The 20,866-nt window shown below is 34.5% G+C and overlaps 1 protein-coding gene across 37 annotated transcripts in view; it reads right to left on the minus strand.

Moving 5' to 3' along the window:
* Nucleotides 1-20,866, minus strand: part of MAP2 (microtubule associated protein 2) — a 356,866-nt gene that overhangs the window by 23,529 nt on the left and 312,471 nt on the right. For 19 of the 37 annotated variants that reach the window (XM_031958144.1, XM_031958143.1, XM_031958147.1 and 16 more), the window contains 5 exons: nucleotides 16,415-20,215; nucleotides 15,989-16,195; nucleotides 15,680-15,814; nucleotides 11,073-11,134; nucleotides 4,961-5,108 (listed from right to left, as the gene is read on the minus strand). In XM_031958144.1, coding sequence (XP_031814004.1) covers nucleotides 4,961-5,108; nucleotides 11,073-11,134; nucleotides 15,680-15,814; nucleotides 15,989-16,195; nucleotides 16,415-20,215 — 4,353 coding nt within the window. The remainder of the gene's footprint in view (nucleotides 1-4,960; nucleotides 5,109-11,072; nucleotides 11,135-15,679; nucleotides 15,815-15,988; nucleotides 16,196-16,414; nucleotides 20,216-20,866) is intronic. The other 18 variants (XM_031958140.1, XM_031958151.1, XM_031958169.1 and 15 more) reach the window with 4 other exon arrangements.

Genomic DNA, 20,866 nt, shown 5'->3' on the forward strand with positions numbered 1-20,866 from the left:
ATAAAAATATTAACTATTATTCTTCCCAGTTTCTTTGAAGGAGTGTAAATTCAATTTTCTAAAAAAATCTTTTCACATATATTACATTTCAAAGTTGTTTATGTAGTCATACCTCAGTAGGCTTTTTGGATTTTTCAATAAATTAATCCAATCATTGGGTGCTTCAGAATACTATTTATCTCCTTTCCAAAGGAGTTCTCTCAAACTATCCTCCACTCCTACTTAAATTCCATTGAAATGCTTGATTTTTGATTGCCTAATTAGATCAAGGAGGTGATGCCATGACATGTAAAGAAACTAACAACCTTTACAAACCAGTTTTAGAGTATATAGATGAAGGGAAAACCTCCCCTTTTGGAAAAGCACGTGAGTTGCTATAAAATTCTAGTCAAAGCAGTTGCCCTGTTTGAATGTGGAGAAAGCCTAATTAAAGGCAGGCTATGTTCTCAGCAATTTGTTGAAATGATTTTTTGCCCGAGGGAAAACATTAACTCTATAATCATTATGAATTTTGTAGAAAACTGCTTTATGCTTCAAGGCAATTAAAAATTTGAGACAAAACTATGAGCACCATATTTCCTTTCCAGATGATGAAATGCTGAAATCTCAATGTCTTTCTTAACCATTTTTTTGGGTACTCAGCTCATATCACAGTTTGTGCTGGAATAATTAAGTCTTTGACTGTCAAAGCATAAACTTGTCTTCTCTGGGTGCATACTTTGAGGTTACAAAGGTTAAATTCACATTCTTTGGATTACAAAAAAAATCTAACCACACATTTTTACAGATTGAGTTGTTGACAAACTCTTCACAGCAATGCATTTGCTTTTTCTCTGGCTAGACTTTGTCCTGTGAAATAATTCCCTCCTCTGCTTTTCAAATAGCTTTACAAAATGTCAGCTACTTTCTTGTCTGCCGTAAGACAGAGAATAATGTAAAGGAATAGGTAAAATGCTATGTGGTCTAACTGCTCCTGTGCCTTCTAAGTATCGTTATTTACTGACAAAGTATATCTTTTTCCTCCAGATTATAGAATCATAGGTTTCAAGCTGGAAGGGACTTTACCTGTCCAAATGTTCAATAATTTTCACTACTAGAGATAAAATGTTACAATACTGAGAACCTGAATAAAAATAAATTTTGTAATAAAATTGAGATTTACAAAAGCAAGTGACATCAAGAGGCTATATTTTAATTAGTTCCCAAGGAAATAGTTTAAAGAGATGAGATTGTAGATCAATATGAACTTGGTTCTATTACCTGTTTCTATTTGGGTGTATACCTGTAAATATAATTCAAGGTATTATTGATATATCCCTGAAACCCTTCATGGGTTGATTCCAGCTTTCTCAAAGATTGCCTCTATTCCAGTCAGAAATTCCCTAATTCTTCTCTAAATTAACTAAGGGAGAAGGTTGTACAAGAAGGTATTCTATCCTGAAATTCCCATCTTGGACTAAGAAATCGACGTATATTAAACTTCAGAACATAACCATGCTATTCATTTTTAAAGATGAGGTTTGAATTGTCATTTTGAAGATTTATAATCTTTGGACAATTGAACAGAATAATATCCTAATGCTACTTTAATGCAATAAATGTTGCTAAGAATTGGAACCATGCATAAACAATAGACCATTCTAGAAAATAAATAGCACTATGGTTGGAAGAAAGATTACTGAATTGACACTTAAATATTTAATTTCTAAACCATCCATTGTTATTTGTGGTTTGTCTTTTGTTCTCGAAGAGAATTATCAGGGACATCAAGGAGGTAATGTCATGACATGCAAATGAATTCGATTTAAGTGAGGAGATCTGGGTAAGGTCATCTTCCTCACTTTCCCTTCCAGAGTCATTTGTGTCCAATGGTCCGAGATAGATCAGGAGGACTAGAGATGGCCCTAGATGAAGTGGAAAACCTTGGTCTTTTTCAGGTCTCAATCAAACTATGCCCCCTCTAAAATGTGCTTGATTTAACAAATATTTACTGTCAAAAATTTCTGTGGGCAACCTCCCTTTGTAACATGTCCTTCCTCTGAAGATAAGATAGTAGATTTTCATGGACTGAAATGACACAAATTATGTATAAATAAATGTACAATAAACCATATTGGCTATATCAGAGTAAAAAATAAAGGACATAGCTGGAAGAAATATAAGAAATCCTTTCATTTAATCTGCTCATTTTGCAAATAAAGGAGACCCAGGGAAATTCAATGTTTTCCCCAAAGTTTCACAGACAGTATCAAGAGTCTGGATTTAAACTCCTATCTTTTAATTCCAATCTTAGGACTCTTACTCCTACACTATAGTATCTCTACCACACAACTAGCAGTTTTAGAGATGGAAATGACCAGAGTAATTACCTAGTCCAACTCTACAATTATACAGATGAAGAAACTGCTACAGAGAGTTTAACATTAGCTCATCTAATTAACTATAATTCCAGGATTAGAACTTGGGTCTCTGTTCTCTTAGCCAATCAGTGCTCTGTCTAAGCCAGAAAAGTTTTAATATAGAGGGCATCCCAAAAGTCTTGGATCCATTTTAAGCAGCATTTAAGATTTTTGGAATACTCTGTATTTATGACCTTTATGATGGTCAACATTGATATAATAAAATGAGTCACTTATTATAATAAGTTCAAACTAGAGGAATGTATACAGTTTAATATGCATATATAATATCTATTATAACTTCAATTAGAGACTAAAATATTTGAATTTTTGAACAATCATGTCATAATCTGTCATCAGACTTATTTTATTATGGTTAAACATTTAATTTTTAATTTTAATTTTAACACGAATTGTCACTTTATTTTTTCATGCATTAATGAATTAATGAATGCATGTACTTTATGAATGGATGATTGAATAAATGTAAATATAAACATTATTAAGTGTGGAGTTTGTTCTAGCCTATCAAAATGTAATCATTCCACTGATTTTAGTTATATGATCATATTGACCTTGACATAATCAAGTGCCTAGAAGCAGCTAATTTGAATAGTTGAATACACTAGAGGGCTGACTTGGAAGTCAGAAGATTTGAATTTAAATCCAGATCGAGGAAGAAGTAGCTCTACAATACTGATCTAACCTCTGTCTGTCTCAGTTCTTTCATCTGTACAATGAAGATTTACAAAGTAGGTTAAATATATTTTAAATAAAAATGTCCTACTATTAGGATAACTAGATGGAATAGCGGGTAGAATACTGAATTTAGAGTTAGGAAGAACTGAATTTGAATCATGCCTGACACTAAGTAGGCATGTGCCTCTGAGCAAGATACTTAAGTTCTCAGCCTGTTTCCCCTTGTATGGGATAATCATAGCTTCTCACTTTGCAGAGGTATTGTAATTAAGATTATATGTAAAGTGCTTTGCAAATCTCCAAGCACTACCTAATTAGCTATTATTGTTATTACTGTCTATGTTAATTTCTTCTCTTGGATTTGTACTGTTATATGAAAATATTAAACACAGATGGTATGTTCTTTTGCGAGAAAATTTTTTTACCCCATTTCATCTCCACAATGATACCATCAATAAGTTTTGAACCAAATGGTTATTTTATGTTCAATGACAGAAAGCATTTACTTGAGGGGGGAAAAATCTCAGTATCCTGATTCTATTGAGCATTGAGATGATGCTTGGCTAGCACCATTTATTTGCTCAAATCATTCAAAACATTGAGATAGAAAAAGATTCATTTCTTTTTCAAATTTCTAAAAGAGAAATTCATTTAATGAAGACACAAAGAACATCTCCCTAAAGCAAAAATAAAACAAAATAAACCACAAGGACCTACAAGTTTCTCTACTTGAAGGAGAAAAAAAAACATTTAAGTAATGCTTGAGGGAAAGGAACTTGGCTCAACAACCGGTAATAAACCAATTAAATAGCATGCATGAGAGCAAAATCAAATCCAATTTTTCTTGAATAAATCTGCCTGTCTTAAATAGCCACATTAGATGATCAATGTTTTTTTTTTTTAAATAAAAATGACTTGAGTTGATTGTGATCAGGACTATTATTTTAATCAGCAGCTAAAAAACAGATGTTCATTTCATTTAGATAACACATGATCTACAACAAAAACAACAAATCCAGCAAGTATTTGCAAGTTTATTCAGTGCTGAACAGATAAATTCTACATTTATTAATTTCAACATACTAGGTGATGAAAAACACTACTCTGGTTATTGTGTCAGTAGTAACAACACTAGTTTTTTCACTTATATTCTACTTCCTGTTCTTTATTGAATATTCTGAATTTTATGGATTTTGAAGGACAGAAATACTCTTAAACAACATATGATAAGATAAATAATTTGGAAATTGGCAGAGTTAGTACACAAGACCTCCAGAAACTTGCTTTTCTTCTATATATACATCTCTGTAAGACAAGTTGACCTAGACATGTAAAATAAAACTTATTATTGTTGGTTTCAGATTTTTGAATATCATTTAAGAAATAGGGTGATCTTGGTCAGAAGTGCATCTATGTATTTTTGGTTCTGAAAAGACCATTTGAGCTATTGAAGTATACCATAGTAAATATGAAAGTGACCAAAGTAAGTGGTGTTTTAAAAGAAAATATATCACTGTCCCAGTGTTGAAATATCAATAACAGCTAAGTTTATTATCTCTTTTTATAATAAACAAATATCCTCTACTCTAAAGAGTCCCAAATGTGTTGCTGCACTTTCATCAGGTCTATAAGGAGGGGGAAAATCACTTTGAGATTTATATTTCTTATAACTTCCAGAATAGCCAGGGGACAACCTCTTGATCACAAAGTGAGTCTATTATAGCCTGGCTAGAATCTCTTTAAATATTAAATATTCAGGTTCTTCATAAACAATTTTGAAAGATTAAGAAATCAGTTCATTATATAGCCACCTGAGATATTTGCACTAAAATAAGAGAAAAAATGGATAGAAGCATACATACTAGTGGTTCGTCGAACTGAAGCAGACATAGAAGTATTGAGGGAGAAGGAATTCTCATCTCTGTCTCCTGATACCCCTCTTCGAGTAGGAAGGATGGAAGAAGGCCTGGGCAGAGAGGAGCGCTTTTCAGGGCTCTTGCTTACACCATCCTAGTCAAAAGAAAAATCAAAATCAAATGTACCATCAAAGGGATCTCATTAATCATTCCTTCATTATCATTTATTGTGTCTACTATACTGCAAACATTTTAATCGATTTTAGATATACAAAGACCAAAACAAAATGACTGCTTTTCTCAAGGAACTCATTCCATTGGAGTGCAGTTGGTTAAAATGTACACAGATAATTAAAGAAAATACAAGGTAATTTCTGGCATCAGAGACTGAGCACCAACATCAATTAAAGTAGATTGGGAGGGATTCTTATGGAAGTTGGCACTTGACCTGTGCCTTAAAAAATTCTAAAAGGCAGAGATGAAAAGGGATGCATTCTAGATATGGAGGACAATTTTTGATGTAATCATAAGAACTAGGGGAACTTTCTACCCCTCTCCTTCCCCTTCCCCTACAATCATTTTCATCTCTTAAGGCTGTTGACATCAAAATAGAAAGTTCAATAATTAACCTGATAACTTGGTGAAACGTTTTTTGGTTGTTGTTTTCAAAAATATTGAGCTTTTACTATGATTGATCAACTTTGATACAACTCAGTTGTTTTTGTATATTATATTGTAAATTATATATAATTTTCTAGCAATTAGACTATCATATTGAGTTTCAATTCTTTCATTGCATATATCTGTTGAACTACACAGTTTTCCTTTCTCTTCTTTCCATACCCTTTATAACAAAATAAACATCTAATTTTCACACCTACCCAAGGATCTCTACTTCTTAGCTTTAAATATCAGTGTTTTACTGAGTCATTTGGAATACTGTCTTATTTAGGGAAAACAATTCTAATGCAATTAAAGGCTCAAATGACAACCTTTCTGAAGTATTTTTACTTATGAAGATTTAACTAAATCTGAAAAAAAATCACTGCATGTGTATTTGGGACTAGTAAATTACTAATCTATTCATCAAAAAGGAGGGTAAGAGGCAATTTATACTTGTATAAGTGACATCATTTTTTGGAAATACAGGCTAAAAAGAATTTTCAGAAAAAATTACATTTTTTAATTATTGGCTACCTGTAAAATGAAAATAGAAACTTGAAACATTTTTTAAAATGAAAGTTTATGTATTACAATCTTAGGGAACCTGTTTTTATGTATTTCCTGATTTCATCTCCAATAAACTTGATCTAGATCACATATCTGATTCTTACAAAGGCAAGAATTCAGGTGAATCTACTGAGAAAAGTCATACAAAAATTGTAACTTGAGAAAGGGAGCTGTTTTAGCAGTTTCAGAACAATCTGACCTGCCTCTTAAAAAAACAGTTATTTTGTCCTGACTGTTGGAGGCAGGGATCTTTGACAAAGCTGAATTTTAGTCTTAGCAAATAAGAAAAAAGCATAAAATAAAAGTACATGAAATTTCTCATGTGAAAATATAATTAACAAATGTAATAAAATCTAGTTCTAGAATACATCTATTTCCATATTTGCTTAATAGACATGGATACTGCTATAGAATTGAGGATAACATGGTATGTGTTCAAGGAAAATAATGGATTTTCCTTTCATCTTGCCAAAATCTATGGATGAATATTATATTGCTCCAAATATTATAATATTATGCAAATAATGATAACAATAACAGATACTTCTGCCTTTTTGGTGAGTATTCTGAGAGGTAATATTGAAAAGGGAGTGAAAGGGGAGAGAGAGAGCTAAAGTAGTCACTGAAGTAGAAGAGTCTAAAGCATATAATATTGGATATGGAAAAATCTAGGTTGTTTGCAAGCCAATTAGAAGGTGGCAAATGGAAAGAGAAAAAATGACTATACCTAAAAGAAGGAAAATGATAGATAAATCAGGTCCTGGAGGAAGGATGGGGGAAGGAAGGAAGCAAATAAGCAAGCATTTATTAAGTTCCATTATGTTCCAGGTACTATGCTTTATATTTTACAGTTATTAATTCATTTGATCCTCACAACAAACCTAGGAGATAGGTGCTGTCATTATTCTCATTTCACAGATGAGGAAACTGAACTGAGGTGGACAGAAGTGAATTGACTTTCTTAGAGTACCCCAGTTAGTAAGTGTCAGAACCTGCATTTGGATTTAGGTCTTTCTAACTACAGATCTGGTCCTCTATCCACAGTGTCACCTAATTGGAATTAAAGACATAATTGTAAGCCCTAGAAATAAGTAAGTTCATTTCTTTCCCCTATATAACATGAAAGGAGAAGAAAATAGGTGAAAAAAAATGAGACTTTAAAGGTTTCTAGATGGAAGAAATCAAGGAGACCCTCTTTGTTTCCATATCGAATAAAACAGACATCATTAAAGTAACATGAAGGAGGGGCTGAGAGTATGAGGAGAGAAAAAACATGTAAACCATTTACTGTAGGAAATGGGAAAGGGAAATGAATAAATAGTAGACCACATGAGTTGCTAAGCAACAGTGAAACCACAGCTTGTAGCATAAATTTGTAGTGAATAAAATCTGCTTGATTTTGAGCCCATTTCCAACAATGCTTAACAGCCCAGATTCAAGAGGAGAGAAAATCAACAGCACTTATTTGTGATAGAAAGCTCAGATAAAGAGAACAAAAGACAAGATGAGACAATAACATTTAGTGTGATAGCTGGGAAATGATTTAAGTGCTTGGCTATGGGACAAAGAAGCAAACATTAAAGTGGAAAAAATAGCGAAAAGGAGAGGGAGGGAGGATCAGAGATGGTGATGTTTCCAAGTATAAAAATTTAGAAGTGGTAAGTTGTCAGATGATGGATTTATGATTTGGCCATGGGCGTACCCAGATTTTTTGGGTGGACATGGACATAGTAGGTGTTTGAATATTCCTTAACATGATTGCTGAAGTCTTTGAGGAGGTTGGGAGGGGATGAGGTCTATGGGGGAAGTTAATAATAATAATAGTAATAAGGATGATGATGATGGGGGCAATAGCTGACATTTATATTGTGCTTTGCATTCCTTCTAAGTCATTTATTAATTTGACCCTCACAACAACATGAGGTGGGTATAACCATCTCTTTTCACAGATTAGAAAACTAGTTTACAGTGGTGAGCTGCCTTGTTTATTATCATATAGATAACAGATGTTAGAGGAAAAATTGCACTCTAACTTTTCTTGACTTGAGAACCAGTAATTTTTTCACCACATCATGCTGCATCACACCTTTCTGATTCTCACTTTGCTCATATATATGTTGATAACTACCTATCTTACAGGATCATTGTGAGAATCAAAGGAGGTAATTAGTATATGTAAAATGCTTCATATTTTTAAAGTATTACATAAGTGTGAGCAATTTTGCTAACATGTTAATTACTTCAGAGAAGAGTATCCCTAATATTTTGATTATATGCTTAACATGAGCTAATTCACCTTAAGGCACTATATTGATGATGAGAAAAAAGGAGACTATATGAAAGAAACATATGGATGACCATTACATCTGGCATTCAAGTCAGTGCTTCCATAATCCATTTGCCAAATACAGGACACATTGATACATTATCTATGATTTATAGGATTGAAGTCAGCACTCCAGAAAGTACATTTAAATCACAAGGCTAATATTAAAAATGCCAGAGAACCTGGTAGTCTGTGTTTCCATGTATACTTTAGATGTACAATTCCATAGATATACAACTGTGGCCTGTAGGTCATATCTATTGGAAGATTATTAAAAATATAAGAATTTGCTATAGAAATGATTTTCTTCCACAAAAATTGTTAGTAAGACTTGACACTTCACCAAAGTCACGATTAGCACTGACATTTCATCTCTAGCTTTACCCTCTGCTGATATATCCATGAGTCAATAAGCACTCACAGATTGGACACTGTATCTTCTCCTTCTACAACCCACGGAAGCTTCTGTGGGAAGTGTAAGTGGGTCAGTACAAGTCATCCCACTTGGCTGTTACCACACAAAATCAAAAGTGTGGTTTAGAAAAATACAATAATGACAAAATTGTCTTCCTTGCTAAAAGATGAATATCTCTGCTATAAATCTAGAAAATGTGAATCAAAGAAAGGATCCTAAGGGCTACAACCATTAATAAAGATCCAGTAGAAATCATTGGGGTAAGGTTGGGAATTAGGGGGTAAATGAGGTTGTTAACAAGACATTCTCATGACATGAAACTCTGCTTAATTGTCTATCTGATATTGCTGCTTTATAGCTTATTCAGAAGATGGAAGAGCTGAGCTATAGTGTATATAAATTTTATGTTATCAAATTTAATTTATATATATATATATTATAAATTTAATTTTTATCACATAAAATTTAATGTTTATCAAAGCATAAAGAAAACATTATAGTGGATCACAACATAGTTTTTTCACCTTTTTGTTGTTGTTTGCTTGCTTTTTTTTTCTTTCTCATTTTCCCCTTTTTTGATCTGTTTTTTTCTTGTGCAGCATGATAAATATGGAAATATGTTTAGAAGAACTGTACATGTTTAACTATTGGATTGCTTGCTATCTAGGGGAGGGGATGGAAGGAAGGGAGGGAAAAATTTGGAACACAAGGTTTTGCAAGGGTCAATGTTGAAAACTATCTTTGTATACATTTTGAAAATAAAAAATATTATTAAAAAAGATAACATTGTAAAGTATTAGCCACTTTGTAAAGTAATATGTCTGAATAAATCACCATCTCATTTAACTATGCCTTATTTTTACATGAAGATTTTTAATGTGAGAATAAATGAAACAAATGATGTCAAGTGGCTAAAAATTCCCAAATAAAATGATATTATTAGTGTCCAGGAAATATTCTTTTTTAAGAAAAAAAAAGAGAATTCTAGGCTTGGAACCAGGAAAATGTATTCAAAACCTGCTAGGTGCTAATTGTACACTCTTGAAAAGTCACTTAATTTGTGTTATGTCAGAAGTGTACCTGAAACTTAGACAACATGTAAGTCCTTTGAAAACAGGGATTATCTCACTATTTTTCTTTTGTAGTCCCAGTCCCTGACATAGATTCTCTCACAGAGTAACCATTTAATAAATATTGGTTGCTTGAATAACTGATATCTCCTAAATCATTTGGTTGTAGATCTGCATAGTGGAGAGAGTTTTCCCTGGGAAAGAGTGATGTCACAATTCCTTTATGTATTTATGTATATGAATGCTTTGAAAAAAATCTGGTAGCTTTATGGACTAAACAAAAGTAGAAATCATCACATCCCTACTGATTGATAGGATACTAATATCCTAAAAGCAGTTAAGATGCTTGTAGAGATGTGTGACTCTATTCTGAAATGACTCAGGCTTCCATGATTTGCTATGTGGTTATTTCAACTAATCACAAAGCAGCTTTTCCTTCAGCCCACAAAAACTCTTGGCTTTGTCTATTCCATATCTCATAGAATAAGGGAATATTTGTTTTTAATGGCACCTAATAAGAACGAATTGTGAAATCTAGGTGCCCATTCCAAGTCACATGGCCATGTCAGATAATCAGACTGCATTCTTCTTTCATACTATTTGTTCAGCTTAAGATCATATCTGAATAGTGGAACTGAAGAGGAGAAATCATTTGGTTTAATTAATTCCTGGAGACAGGTAAACTAGATATTTTGTACTTGAAATACTATCTTGGAGCCTCTTTAATTTAGAATGGTTTTCTCTATAGGTCAAATCTATCATTTCCAAACCTCTCCAACACTAACATACATAGTTAAAGATGTTTACAAATAGATTACTTAACACTTATCTTTTATATTGCTCTGAAGCTAGGCACAAATGATGCATGATAAACCACCATCAAATATCTTCATCATCAAATATCAAGAAAATGACTATATGGAAACTACAGAATATAAATTTTGTTTAATTATTTTAAGATTATATTTCAAGGGAAAGGCATAAATTCCTTATAATATGGCAGTTAAATAATTAATATCTCAAGAAATAAAATAAATAGAATCAGATCAGGAATAAGGAGATAATTATTTTACTTACCGTGAATTTATCCTTTGCTTGTTTATATACACCAGAAGCCTGGTTAGTTTCTCCACCTGCTGCTGTTGGACCAACAACAATAATAAGGATAATGTTAGAAGCCATAAAAACATTGAAATAATACCCCTACTGAAATGGATTATGTTCATAGAGAAGGGCACAATGAAACTTTGCTTATTTGGTTTTATAAATCATAATTTATAAATATAGGAAAATGGATGAATATGTCACTGAGCCACATATAAGGAGCTTGGTAGTGCAATGAGTGGAATCCTGGGCCTTGAGTTAGGAAAACCTGAGTTCAAATCCAGTCTCAGTCATTTACTTACTCTCTGTGTAATCCTGGGAAAGACACTTAACCTCTCTCTGTCTCAGTTTCCTCATTTGTAAAATAGGGATAATAATGGCACTTTGTAAAACAAATATCTCATTTTATTCTCAGAACAAATATGGGATGCCACTTTTACCACTATTACTAATACCATGGCTGGTACTCTTCCTCCTGCTCTTCCTCTTCCTCCTCTAGGTTGGTGAGCAGTCTCATATTATTTGATCTAGTTTTATACAGCCCAAATTTTTCATCTTATTAGGTTCCTTAATCTCTCAATTCTTTCTAATAGTCCTCATATTCCTCCTAGTTTTCATATTCTCTGGTATTCATATTCATATTGAATATGTTCATATTCTTGGAAGTAAAAATTCCATCTTTCTCTTTTTCATTCCAAAGGCTTTATATAACTATATGTAAAATTATATAAGTTTTGAATATAAGTGTAAAAAGTACAATTTATATAACTAAAAGTAAGTTACTGCCAAGACATCTCTGGTGTCCCTTTCCCCACATAATCCAAATAATCTCTTTGAACTCTAGTGCAATAAAAAAAGATGGGGCAGGAAATACCAAAGTCTTATATGGAACCACAGAGTGTCAGGAATGAAAGGAACTAAATACTGACTTTACCACTTAATCCTTTGGACAAATCACTTATCTTATTTGACCTGACTTTCTTTTTTAAAATGAAGGGGTTAAATTAGATAATCAGGGTCACATTAATTACTAGCAGAGGCAGGATTAGTACACAGGCCTTCAGTACTAGGTCCAGACTTCTTTAATATATTTTATTTAAATTTCTCAAACTAGTTCTCAGCCTCTGTCTTGAGACTTCCCCTTGAATAGGTGGGTACCCTCAATTCCTACACAACCTAAGATTTATGCACTGTTTCAGATGTTCATTTACTCAAAGGTTTTGTGGTGATAGCAAAGAAAAAATATAGCTTACATTTTTTTGAAAATGATAATCCACATTCATTAAAGGACTCATTAAAGATCCCCAGTTCTTATTCTAGATCTATATGGTTTTGTCATGTCCTCAGATTTCCATCAAACCTGTCAATGTTTGGCTCACCCCAAGCCTTCCTCAGCCTTTGATTCTTAATATTTATATATTTTTGTATATACACAAAAATTTTTTCTTGACTTGAAAAAGGAAAGGGGATAGAGAAGGGGAATAACTTAGAAAGAAGAGAAAAGGAGAGAGACATTTTTAAAGTTCAGGATGTAAGTCAGGATGTGTTCTAAACATGCACTCCCTGTATTGTTATGACCACATCTGTTACTGTTGTTTCTTTTTGGTAGTGTTATATGACTCTGATTTTTGAACTTCATCCTTCCTTAATGCCATTTTACCACAGATTCTTTCTATTGATGACTTACCTGATCCCACAACTTCACATGAATTAAACAACCCTTCAATCAATTTCTTGTGGTTTTGATAAAAATCCAAATATGGTGTTCTGGAGCTCTTCCAGAATCAAACAACAATACAATAATAACAATAACAACAATGAGTAAACAAACAAATTTAATGCTGGAGTCACAGTGGTGCAATTTAATAATATAAGGTGATTTTCTTAAAGTCTCATATAGTAAGTTGCACATTCTATTCCCTGTGACTTTTGGAATATTAGTAATAATGATAGTAGTGTCTTACATGTTCGCACTGGTACATGGCAATGTAGACATTGGAGAAGATGTTTAGATGATGAAACAAACTTTCTTAATGTCATTTTCCCCAAGCCCAAGGATCTTACTTCTTTTATTTACCTTCCCTGTCCCATAAAATAGGAAAACTCAATTTTAAAAGTTTTTTTTAATTTCTCTGACTCATTTGCTAACAGGATTGTTTTGCAATTATTTAAAGGATGAATTGTTAATTACTGACAAATATTGTTAAACTAGTAAAGGATTTATTTTGTTTGAAGATTATTCTAACAAATTATGAATTAAATTGTATGAGGGATAAAAAAGTACCTTCGTACTTTTATGTTTTGGTTCCACAAATTTTAAATCATTGACGTTTTTGCCTTGAAAAAGGGTATCCAGATTCTGTCCAGTAATAAAATGACATTCAAAAATAGTGGCTGGATAACCTGAATCCTTTGCCCTAGTTTCCACAAAATACAGAAAGAGTCAAAGAAAGGCCTTTAGCTCTTTAGGTTGCTTCTATTGGAAGTATTTAATGAAAGGTATAGCTAAAAATAATATGATAAGGAGAATGGGTTGGGCTGAGGGATTACACACACTGAATCACGGATCATCCAAGAATTAATAAAAGAATGATAATTTTGATTGGATTAATTATTTGATACACTTGACTTTAAAAGTAAAATTTAAAAAATTTACATGGGCAATGTTATTCTATGCCGCAATGATTTCAGTTTTCTACTGTTTCATAAAAGAAATGTTTCCTAAGTTGTAGTTTCATGTTTTCCATCAATGCCACATAACTATGACTTTGAAATGTTGAGTGTGTAACTGTATGGGATAGAACAAAAACTTTTGCCTAAGAAAGAGATGAAGCATAATCTTTCTCCCTAATAAATCTTAATATTTCTTTTTAACCTATACATAATGTTTTACTAGGGAATTGATGGTGTTTGTCTTTTTACTTACAATAAGAAATTCATCTTAAAACTGGGAACATAAACCACTATTACCTTTACAACTGGATTTTTGTTAATAGAGATTTAGCTCCTTCTATCATCATGACAATCTAGGAAGATTGAGTTAGCATACTACTTCACACTACTACCCATTCTTTTAAAAAGCCTACACAGATAGTACAGAGAAAATGACAAGTGATGGATATTAGTGCCTAATAGATCACACAAAACAAATACCAAGCAAGAGTCAAAGTTAATGTCTTATTTTCCTTCATGAGGGCTTTTAAGACTTTTTAAAACTTAGTGATATGTGAGTATTAGTAGCACTAACTACTTCTCTAGACTAGTTCTAGACAGAACAAACAATCAAACAAATAAAAAAAAACTCACTATACAAACTTCTCTGTTTAATCCTGATAAAATCATGCTGTCCTCGTTAGAAGGACGTATGAGATGAAAAAGCTGCAAGTTAGAAGCTTGTATGCTATAAGTTCTCAAACAAGGTCCAAGTGACTCAATCTAGCCACCCATCTAACTAACTAGAAGAACCATCCAAAGGTTTAGAGGGGCATATATGGTTTGGAATGAAAGAAAAGGGAAATCTTTTCTAATTGTTTTCAACATCTGGTAGTAGTCTATGTGCCTACCAGCTAATAAAAGTTAAAATGATAAAACACAATACGAAATTAGGTAGTGTAGCATCCTCACACATTTATAGTTCATCTATGATACACATAAATTATACTTTCAGATCCAAGGAGTTGTATGGGTTCCCATCTTTTATTGCTGTATGATATTTCATCCCCTACCTTTCCAAGACTTAATGATATAGATTATTCTACTTCACTTAATAAGAACAAATTAAGAGAACAAAAATAGATAGTCTTCACAGGCTCAGAAAGCCATGGAAAACCATTTTTATCTTATAGTTGTAAGTGCTAACTATGCAGGTAAATTTCACTGGTAGTCCATCCCATTTCTTTATCCTGATTTCAAGGTGTCAGTGCAGAAAATGCCAGTACTATTGAATGGAAAGTATTGACAATTTTGGATTGCTGAGAAATAAAATCTGCTTAGTTTATAATACATTCCCCCTTTTCCTTCTATTTTCTTTCCCTCCAAAGCAACAGAATTTTGCAAATCACATAGTGCCACTTAAATTTACCATACTTTTCTCTTTCATTTTCATTTAATAAATCCTCAGATTCTTTTGGTGATTTTTAGTGAAATTCATCAACATCAGTAACAGATTTGGCAGTGCTGATGTAGAAAAAATGAGAAATACATATGATTTTAGGCATGAGGAGAAAAAAATCAAAATAAATGGAGATGTATACCACGGTGAAAATTGTCACCATTTCCCCACCAAAACATACAGAATGGAAACCAAGATCTGTACAACATATCATTCAAACACAATACTAGCATACACTCACGCACTGATATGTCTGAGCATGATGACAAGCATATATATGATAATGACTTCTGTCTGGGAGAAAACAAAACAAAATAATGATACAACACGCTTAATAGCAATATTGTTTATGACACTGTAAGGTCTCAGAAGAAAAAAATAAGATGAAGAAGCTGCTAAGGCAATGGGATTAAAAAAAAAGATAGGTGTCTATGTTTGCCAGCCACATTGCAGAATTGAACACAGTCACCTGTCGTTTTCCGCTTAACACAGGAGAGATGAGTTGGTCTAGTATATTTGATAGCAGGTTTTAAAATGATTTTCCTGGAAGGAGAGTGGGCCTGAACTTCTGTTTTTTTACCAAGTTCAGCCTTCTTATAAACTGCTATGGATAAAAAAACACAAAAGCACACAATCAGGAAAAAATGAACAAGTTCAATAAAACTGAATAAAATCTGACAAATTATTAACGTTACCACTGTACTGGTCACGAAACAGTAACCTTGAAGTACTTGGCATACATTAAAAAAAATAAAATAATAATGATTGTTAAATGAACCTTTTTTCCTTCTCACTTCATCTCTGGAGACTGTGCTAGGTTCCTTTTTAGCTACTTTTCTTTCAGGAGTGGAAATTCTGCCTCTCCCAGTTTTAAAGGGTTTTTCTTTCCTATGTTTATCGAGAGATGGTCTCCGAACTTCCTTCTCTGCTTTTTCTTCTTTAGGAACAGTCTCTAACTGCTCTGTCATGATGCTTCTATCATCATCTGTGGGATCAAAGGAAATTATAATAACAAAACAAGAGCAACATCAGAAATTAGTAAGGGACATCAAAGGTCCTTGGGATTAAAAAAAATGAAATATGGGGATACTTTAAAATGTTAGGGTATTTATAACTATTTTGGGCACTGGACATTTATAATTTTTGTCCATTTAGGGTATTAAGTTTTGTTAGGTAGCAAGAAATAAAAAAGGATAATGCACACCTTGAGTATCCACCCAGAGGCTGTCAGCATCCATGATGGAGTCATCGATGGTTGTTTCATCTTTGTAATCATCATACGTTTCTGTCTTGTATTCAGAAAAGCCAATTTCTTCCTTTTCTGGAGAAGCAGGGGCCTCAGGGGATCCTTCCTTAGGTTCTCCAACTGCTTCTGCAGACTTCTCTATTTGTACTTCTTCTTCTTGCTCTTCTTCAGGAGGAGAGGCTCTACTTTCTGGCTGCTCGAGGGCAGCAAAACGCACACTGTGGGAACCAGTTTCTCCTTCATCTGTTGTGGTTTGCACTACGGTGATGAAGTCATCCTCAATGGTCACCACTGACTCAATTACTCCCTTGTACTCAGGCATCTCAGCTGCACCCAACTCCACCAATTCTTCTTTGACAGCTGGAACGCTCAAGTCTGTTATCTGGAGAGTTTCTGAGTGGAAAAGTAGTTTATCATATTCTCCTCGGGCTTCTATTTCTTCCTCTTCTTCCCTCTGAGTCTCCTCTGGTTCAGATACAATCCCTTGTAGCAATGGTTCAATGACTTCTGAGGGAGTGATGGAGATGTCTGGAGTTTCCTTGACATCTTCTTTTGGCTGCTGAACTTGCTCCATCTGGATATCAGGCCCCTCGGTCTGTACTACATAACTCTTTAAATCACTTACTGCTGGAGGCTCTTCTGCTGGCAATTTCACTGGGATGTCTTCCTGCAGTACAGTTACTTCTGGGGCCACTTCTTTCTTGCTCTCATCAGCTTTCAAAGATTCCATAGTCAGACTCTCAGGAGTGTGATCATGTTCTCCACTTGACTCATAGGATTCTTCCTTATCTACTGCTTCCTGATGCACCAGGTCAGGCTTGGGCACTTTTTCTTTGACTTCTGTCTCAGAAACCTTGCTGCTCTCTTTCAGGTGACTGGGCTCAGTACTGGGAAATGTGTCTCCCTCAGGGGGTTTGGCTGTATGGGTCCTGTCTGGTTGAACAGCCTGGATATGAGGTTCTGTTCCTTTCTCGGTATCTCCTACCATTCCTAAAGCAGCCTGCCCAAAGTCACTGATCTTAGCTTCAGGTTGACTCTGCTCAACTTTCTTGGCATCAGCATCCAATCCATGGTCTGCTTTTGGGGATGATTCCGCCTCAGTCACCTCTGGCACTGAACTAAGACTCTTTTCTGCCTGTTCACTTGTGAAAATAGAAGTTTCTTTTGGTTTGATGGGCTCTTTCCCAAATACTTGTTCAAAGGTCATTCCTGTTCCAAATGCTTCCACTTTATCCACTCCCTCTGCTTTTTTGGGGTATTCTTTTTCTACCAGAAGCAGTATTTCTTTGGATTCAATGTGTTCTTCACTCTTTTCTAGCACAGTATCCAATTTATCATTACTTTTCCTTTCATGATCAAGCTCTTTACCAAGACCTGACCTATCCTCAGAGATGGGCTGGGCTAGCTCTCCTTCACTACTGAATTCTTCTTTGACTCTTCCAGCTGCTGCCAATTTCACTTCGATTAATGAAAGATCAGTGGCCAAATCTCTTCGGATCTTGTCATCAGAACCATCATAAAAGGAGCCACTTTCACCTGATAGATTATCACTGTCCTGGACAGGTGATGGTAGAGGAACTGTGTATTTATTGAAAACACAGTAACCCAGATCCTCAAGTTGACTGTCTGCTTTTGTGGCAACATGGTTTTCATCAGTTGGAGTGGCCAAGCCAGTGCTGCTCTCTTCAAGTAGTGTCTCAGATGGTACTGATTTCCTTCTTGCCACCTCAGCATCTGCACTCATAGAGGCTAACCTGGATCTTGTGCCTGCTAGATCCAACATTTCGGGCAAGTCAGGGGCCATCACGGACCCATTTTTATAATAATCTTTGGCCAGGAAAGGTGATTCACACAATGATTCTACCTGGATATTATCTGCTCTGGTCACTTTCTCTTCCTCCAATTGTTCTTCTTCTTTGCTTTCTATTGGGAAACAAGGAGCTTTCTCTAAGGCAGGAGTTGTGGCTGGAAGGTAATCATCCCCTTCATCCATGCTCCCACTGGTATTAGTGAGAATATCAGAAGCTAGTGGAGAGAGATCATGTCCCCGGCCAAAATTAAACCCAAGTGCTATGGAATCCAGGCAAGACATGGGTAAATTGATTGACATGCTTCTTTGTTCTATTGCAGATCTACCACCAAGTCCTAAACTCCGGCTTAGAGTCAAATCATCCTTATTTTTACTGTGGAGGTCCCTTTTTTCTCCATAAACTTTTGGATCAATGGTGAACATTCTTTCTTGGGGAGAACTAGGCTCTTCAGGTAGATCAGCTGGATAGCTCTGTGCAAGGGTACTGTATCCCCCCTCTAAAACGGGAGCGGGTTGCTGCTCTTTTTCTGGGTAAAATTCCTTTTCAGAACTTTTATGTATAGGTGAAACTGTATCATAGGATTCATAGACACTTTCTTTTGTGTCACTCAATTCATAGTAATCACTACCAGACTGGATGTTCTTTGTGGTTTCTTCTTTCAATGTGGAGGTTTCAAAGTACTTTGACATTCCGGATTTGTCTTCGTCCAGCTGCCTGTTATAATCAAGAGAGGATGCAGCCCCCGTTCTGTGGACCTCCATGTCCTTGTCAACAATTTCCTCTCGAAACAGTTCTTTGGATGCACTCTTTTCACTGAGGAGACCTAGTTCATCAGGGGTTTTATCCAACATTTTTGACGTTGTGGCTGCACCTGAGAGGACTTGCTCTATGCCTTCAGAAAATGAATCTCGACTTAAATCATCAGTGGGAATTTTTTGGTCTTTCTTTTCTTCTTTTTGGAATGTTTTCTCTGTTGACACACTGCTGATGTCCATCTCTTCATCTATCTTCTGGGGTTCACTTTCTTTTAACAGGGTTTTCTTTTCAGGAATGACATTTTTCTCTTCTGGTTTTGGATAAAGTTCACTGTCAAATAAAGTAGACTTCTGTCCATTGAATGTACAAGGCTCTTTTTTCTGCTCACTTTCTTGCTTTATTACATCTTTTTCTTCTCCAACACTGGAAATTTTCTTAATAGGACTTTCTGACACAGTTGGCTTTTCAGCTTTTACAGATGATGAAATTTCCATTGAAGCAGTTGTTTCCTCTGCTTTTAAGGTTTTTTCCATATGGATTTGTTCATCTTTTGGAATCTCTTTGGCAATCTGTGAGCTGCTAACCTCTTCAGGTTTTTTATCTTCTGGCTTCAGTGCCTCTGTTGTTGAGGGTAGTGCTTTGGACTCAAGTTTATCTTTTGTGGCATCTGACAAATCAGCCTTAGGTTCAGAAGGTAAAGAAAAGCTCATACTTCCAAAGGGTGTTGGTCTTGGAGAATCTAGTTTTTTCCCATCCCATTTTGGGATTTCTTGAACTTCATAGTTTTCTTTCATGGGTGTGAGAGGTTCAGGAGATAATTGACTATATGTACTCCATTCATCCTTGGGTACTTCAATGGACAAGTCTTTTTGCTCTTTCTGAAGTACAGTCTCTGTAGGAAAATCCACATCAAGTGCTGCAGCAATTGGTTCACTTTTCTGCTGCATGTACTCTAGCTCTTCCCCAAAAGTCTGTGCGAATGGGGTAAGAGGTACCTTTTCATCTTCTCTGTGATGTATGTCCTTTTTATCTATAGGTGGTGCTGGCTGGGCAACTAAGGCATCATGTTTAGGCAGTTCAGCAGGCTTACTTCCTTTCTCAGATTCCTTTTCCTTCTTGTCTAATGGTTCACCTGTGAGAGGGCCAGTGCCCTGTTGTTCATGGAACTCCATCTTCGAGGCTGTAAGTAAATCTGAAGTAATTGGGTTGCTTTTTAAACAAATCATATACAGTGCATTTAAGCAAAAAGCTTATAATCATTCTTTGACATGATTAATGGATGGGAGGGTAAAATGAAAAAAAATACATGGAAACATGCAGGCATATTATTTATTTAACAATCAGTATGAAAATGGGTTAAGACAAAGATGCATATTCAAAATTGATGGTATAAGCTCTCTCTATAATTAAGTGTTGTTGTGGAACTTTTAATCCTTCAGGTCTGTATGAGAAATATGTTTAGATGAGTAAAATGTGCATTTGCTCCAGATGCACATTTTAAATTAAAACAAAAAACAAACAAAAAATTTTCCCTAGCAGTGGGTATGATGCAATTTTAAGGGCTGAACTAAGAGGTATTGATTTCCACTAACCTTTCACATTAGTTTTCTCAATTACCCAAGAAAATTACAAATTATAGTCAGAAGATTGATTATTTCCACATAAGACAGGATTGTGACATTTCAAAAATAAGAGATTTCTAATAGACATTGAGCCCCATTTTTAAAACTAAGCAACTGATGGGAATTTTCCAAATAAGGGTATATCTCACATTTAAAGGAAATAACTAATATTATTATTAACCAGCCATTTTTAAGTTAAGCCATGAAAAAGAGACAAGAAA

This window comes from Sarcophilus harrisii, chromosome 3, assembly GCF_902635505.1.
Source record: "Sarcophilus harrisii chromosome 3, mSarHar1.11, whole genome shotgun sequence".
In the NCBI taxonomy this organism is placed as follows: Eukaryota; Metazoa; Chordata; class Mammalia; order Dasyuromorphia; family Dasyuridae; genus Sarcophilus; species Sarcophilus harrisii.